This window comes from Neltuma alba, unplaced genomic scaffold (genome assembly GCF_004799145.2).
Source record: "Neltuma alba isolate B1F8T4 unplaced genomic scaffold, ASM479914v2 tig00011783_pilon, whole genome shotgun sequence".
Classification (NCBI taxonomy): Eukaryota; Viridiplantae; Streptophyta; class Magnoliopsida; order Fabales; family Fabaceae; genus Neltuma; species Neltuma alba.
Window position 1 is genome coordinate 305070 of NW_021636406.1, and position 6000 is coordinate 311069.

At 34.8% G+C, this 6000-nt stretch overlaps 1 protein-coding gene across 1 annotated transcript; it reads right to left on the bottom strand.

Moving 5' to 3' along the window:
- Positions 1-4559: 4559 nt before the first annotated feature.
- Positions 4560-5602, bottom strand: LOC114717932 (mitochondrial import inner membrane translocase subunit TIM17-2). The gene has a single exon (XM_028903170.1). It carries the CDS (start codon positions 5477-5479, stop codon positions 4802-4804), a length of 678 nt encoding a protein of 225 aa, XP_028759003.1. The 5' UTR covers positions 5480-5602; the 3' UTR covers positions 4560-4801.
- Between the last annotated feature and the right edge of the window lie 398 nt (positions 5603-6000).

The window sequence follows — 6000 nt, forward strand, 5'->3', positions numbered from 1 at the left end:
AGAAATATGCAATGTACAATGCTGCCCAATTTGCTAGTTTTCTTGTTAATTTTGCAACCTTTTTCCTTTATTTTAAAATTTTTACTCAAATTCATACTAGAGTTTAGGGTCATTTGTAATGGCTTATAAGTGTCTAGTTGAAATCATGTTCAAAAACATTTATAAATACGTTTTATGTGAATTAAAATAAAACTCATCTCATATACTCACATCGTATTTTATAAATCATAATTAAAAAACTATTTATATGTCATTTTAAATGAGTCTTAAATAGTTTTTTAATCATAATTTACAGAATATAAAATAAATACGTGGTCAAAATTTTGTCTCAATTCACATTCACATGAAACATGAGTAAATAAGTCAATCCAAACCAGTTATGTGTTTTACATGGTGAAACAGAGACTTCACCTAACGCTGTCGTTTTCACCCAAGGAATCATCGGTTACGGATGAACCACATCAAGATGAAAAGCTTGTATGGCGGCAAGTTTTCAACGTGTTCATATTTACCTGAAAATAACTTCAAATTCACAGGCCGATGAAGCAGTGAAAATGACCGCTTCTGGAGAAATCTTCCGAGGGCACAAAAAATGGAAGGAAGAAGGAGACAGACAGCGAAAGCCACCCTCCAGAGGCGGCGCAGGATCTGACTTCACCGTCATTTTGATTTCTAGGGTGTTTGCAATCATTTCTTCACGAAATAAAATTTTTTTCACGTATTTAACCCAACATAAATTTATTTCAAATAAACTAAAGTACACATTCCCCTTCTTCACCAACCCCTTGTTTGTTCATAATTAATATATATTTGTAGTATATTTATTACTTTTAATTAATTTTTTCTTATATATAAATTAATTATTTGAGATTTATAATAAGAATTGAAATAAATATTTTTCTTTCAATTAATTTACTTAACTCATAGACTAAGAGATAATCTGATATTTTAAAAAATCATATCATATTTATTATAATTAACTAATTTATTTGACTTTATTAATTTAGCTTAAATTAATTAATTAGGTTTTATATTAAGGAATAAAAGGAGTATCATATATCTATGTGTTACCCCGAATCTTTAATATAAAAGCTAGTTGATTAATTTAAATAGATTAAGAAAACTAGTTAACTTAGTTATTTGTAATAAAATATGTATTATTTTTTAAAAAATATTTTTACTAATCATATGTATTATTAAAACCATAATTCAATAAATTTTTTAATATATTTAACTATTACAAAGATTTATCAGTTTTTATATTAAAGATACGAGGCAGTGACATGTAAATATTTTTTTTCCCAGCAGAAAGATGAAATGTTAACTGCAAAAGGGGAGAAGTACAGGAAGAACATAAAGTTCAGATAACAAACCAACCGTAAAAGAGAATCAAAACGGCAAAGAAGTGGGATCCTACCATCAGACTATTTCAGAAACCATAGCCAAAGTCTCCACTAGCATCAAACTCATCCGCCTGCTTTCTGAGGGAAGGCGAAGGTCTCCAGATGACCCTTTTAAACTTCAAATAATTTAATACTCCTCTTATTTTTAATATAAAATCTATTTAACTAATTTTATTAGATTAAAAAAATTAGATAAGTTAGTTAATTATAAAAATATGATATATTTTTTTTAAAACACTATAATCATCTTCCTTAATACTCTCCATTCTTTTTTTTACTTGATTATAGTCTTTAAATTACCCTTATAAATATTTCCTCAACCATAATCAAGTAGAAGAGGGAAAAAAGATATTAAGAAAGATGATTATAGTGTTTTAAGAAAAACATGTCATATTTCTTATAATTAACTAACTTACCTAACTTCCTTAATCTAATCAAATAAGTTAAATAGATCTTATATTAAGGACCAAAGAAGTAAATAAATATAAAAAGTAAAGAGGATTGGAGTCTTATATCTATGATCAAATCAAAAGTAAAAAATAACTCTTATATTACTTATTGACCAGAGGTAGTACAACATCCTTCAAATCGATCTCTACATTCAACGATTAATCTCCCCGGAAAGAAACTAAAAGAAACATCGACATTTACACGGAACACTCGTACATAATTCGCACAAAATAAATACAAGAAACAACTTATAGTTTACTTTTGAAAATTATAAATTTTTTTTGTGCTAACTACTTTTAAATATAAGTTATTTCTTAGAAATAGGTACAAAATTTATTTTAATATGATTAACGAAAAATAATTAGCTTCCTTTGCAATATAATGCTGGTTATCATTTAGCTATACGATTTTATATGGTCTTGTCGGCTCTCTTTTGGATGAATCAGGGGTAAATCATTCTGACCATAATCAAACTTTAAGACGTGATCACTCTTATCAGCATAAATAAAGAAAACCATAAAGGGAAAAAATAACTATAATTAATAACCTACAAACGGATGAGTTTTTCAGGAAGATCTTAAAAAATAACACCGAAAAGAAAAGAGAGTCGGATTATCATTTGACTTAGAGTGAAAAAGGCCAACTGCTGTTAACCAAATGAAAAACAGACAATAAAATATAAACAAAAGCCTAAATTCTTAAGTACTCTTTTGGTTTCCTACACTTTTCCTCATTTATTCTCGTTGGATAAGATTGATAATTCATAATGCTTAGAAACGTGACATTTTATTGTCAACATCACATCTCATGGATCCTCAAGGATTGTTCCCTCAAATAAGAAACAAACATTCCCTACGACTAGCGGCACACATAGTTGCACCCCTAAAAAGACATGGACGTTTCGGGTTAAATAACGAAGTTGAACGAAACAAATACAGATGATTTCAAATCCTCCACTACTATATAATTCTTAATTCCCAATACTAAGTAGCACTAGAAGGTTAATGCTTTGTCAAAATAATAACTTGAAGCATGCAGAGTAATGAGAAGAAAAGCAAGAGTATAACTCAACCTGAGAGTCGACCCTTGCACCTAGAAGTGTATTGCTGCAATATAAGTGGAGTCTTTGAAGGAAAGAACAAATATAAGACCCGCCACCCTGCAACTGCAAATAATTGAAGGCCATCCATTTGTAGGCGGCGAAACCCACAGAAACACAATCAAGGGTAAGAAATCAGAGAAGTCAAGTGGATATACTCTACCGGTCTTTAATATAAAACTCATTTAACAAATTTGATTAGATTAAGAAAGTTAAGTAAGTTAGTTAATTATAAAAAATGTAACACATTTTTCCTAAAACACCATAATCATCTTTCTTAATACCTCCTCTCCCTCTTCTACTTGATTATGGTTAAGAGAGTATCTGTAGGGGTAATCTAGAAAAAATTGATAAATATAAGAAATGGATATCATATTTAGGATCAAGATCAACTCAACAATTGGATCCTATATTAAGGACCGGAGGAGTATATAAAGTAAGATGCGATGACGTATAAAATAACAAGATATAAATTCAGAAATAAAGTCTTCTATAAACTAGCATGTTTCCATGTAGATGCATCTTTTACTTCTTTCCTTCAAACATTTCTGCACAAGAGAATCTTAAGCGAATGGTAAAACAAGATAACTCTGAGAATAGATATTAGATCCCACCATCAATTGAGCATCTAAAGAATTAAATCCCAACATCTAAGTTAAAGAGAATAGATATTAGAGGCCATATGATGAAGTAAATAAAAGAATAGAGGAACCGCTCAGAAAAATGAAAACTGCGGCAGCAAAATCCATGATGAAACCCCTAATCCACATACTTATGCTCTCTCTTCAGCACACATCAACTTTTAGCTGCTTGAAAACATTACATAACAACGGCTTATGATCACTTTACGTCACATGTTAGAATTGAGAAAGAATTACATTACAAGTAAACCTAAAAGACAACTAGAGACGCAAGGTTAACGCCGAAGTTCTTGCTTGCTCCTCCTAGAGATATACTAGGTCCAAAGCCAATCATCACTTATTATTATTAGGATCTAGGATGTAAAGTATAAGTGATTTAGACATGTACCTGCACTGACCTAATTAACTGACTAAATCATTAAAAAATCTAATAATCGTCAGTGATCAGTGCTTAGCTAGATAATGCTGATGGCAATATCAGAGGATTTGTCGATGTTTCTCAGGCAAATGGCTGTGGCCTTGTAATACCCACCAAATAATACATTTGTAATTATTTAAACATACAACACATTAAACGCAGAAGACTTCAAAAAAGCAATACATTTACAGCATGCAAGGATATATATACCAAGCATTAGCCTCCAACAAGTTTGCCGGAAGGTCACATGTACTCTTACCAATAATCAATTTCAGCTGATCAATTTCAATCATGCACTCCAGTATCTTCCAGAAAGGGAAAAGAATCTCTTATTGAACCACCATTTTTCCGGAGAGCGTCATAAGTAATACTTAGGGATAAGGATGTCAGGTTGTCAACCCGTGACATTTCGTACCCAAAACAAATGCCCTGCCCCGTCCCTCCTACTGGTACTGGGGGTTACAGAAAACAACACCAACAATTTCACATATTGACACTGAACTACTTATAAACCTGCAAGCATATAGTTTTTCCAGGAAAAGATGATCTGCGATCAAATGATGATATATAACTGGAAGCATGCCAAAATTTCAATTGGGAAATAATCAATTTTGGACAAAAATGTGGAGCCTAACACACACAGAGTTCCAAAATTACCACTATATTACAAAGCCGTAGATTTAAGTGACCACAATCAAATTCCTGGGCAAAGTTCAAAACGAAACACCTGCAACATATGCAGTTACTCCTAAATACTCACTAACCACCAAACACTGCCTGAATAACCACCTCACTTGTATTCAAAGTTCGGCACTGGCGGCGCGTCAAAACTCTCCAAGACTTTGGTCTCGCTTCCTCCACGCGTAGGAGGCTCATCCTTTTTGTCTCCACCAAACCACCCGCCAAGCCAAGATTTGCCCGAATCCGAACCCGAATCAGAAGGCACATTTGAGGGCTGCATTACCCCTTGAGGCAAGCTTTGGCCAGGTAATCCATTAACAGGGTATCCAGCAGGCATGGGTTCATCGATTATTATAGGCATCTGTTGCTGTGCACTGAGGAACTTGTTGAGCATGATCCCTGCTCCTTCAATCATAGCCAACAAGACGCCACCAAAAGCCGCAGATCGAGCCGAAGCTCCAAGCCCTTGGCGCATGGAGAGGAAGCCGCCAGTGGCAGCCCCGGCGATGATGGAGTTCCACGGATCCTCCTTCTGACGCAAGTAAACCATGGTACAGTCGAACGTGGAAAACAAGCCACCCCACACAGCGAAACTGCCGCCAACACGAGGTGCGTTAAGGCGAACAGCTTGCGAGCCGCCGACAAGCCGAGAACCCTTGGGAGAGTTGTAGAGACCTTTGAGGAAATGGAAGGCGGAGCCGCCAACAGCTCCCATGCCAAATGCGCCGCCGATGTCATCGAGAATGCGATCGGGGCAGGGTTCGCGAGAAGTCTCTGGGGTTCCCATGGGATGGAAGATGAAGCAATTGAGGGTTTCAGTCGATAAAGAAGAAAAAGGGAAATCGAACAGAAAATTATAGGAAGAGGAGAGTGATTGCTATGGAATGTGATCGCCTGCCTCCTTTTCCGTGTTTATGAGAAGAGAAGAGAAGAGAAGAGAGGAGCGCGAGAAAGGGAGGAAGCAATGTTGGCGTGGGGCATATGCACATTAGCCTACTAGGTTAATTGACCGCCACGCCACAAGCGGGCGCGCCAAACAGGCAAACTGGCCAAACGGCCTATTTTTTGTTGCATGTCCCCGGCTGATGCCCGTTTGGTACAATAAAAGAGTTCTTTTTAACCTAGAAGCAAAAAACTCGATCGGTAATTAAACCAGTCAAGATAATGAGTCATGAGTCACTGGTCAGATTGTGGTTGAATTGAGATCAAATTGGTCATAATAAAATACTCCTCCGGTTCTTAATATAAGACCCATTCAACTAATTTGATTAGATTAAGGAAGTTAGGTAAGTTAGTTAATTATAAGAA

Excerpts from the sequence above, each read along its gene's own strand:
- LOC114717932 (XM_028903170.1), bottom strand. The coding sequence starts at position 5,479 with ATGGGAACCCCAGAGACTTCTCGCGAACCCTGCCCCGATCGCATTCTC.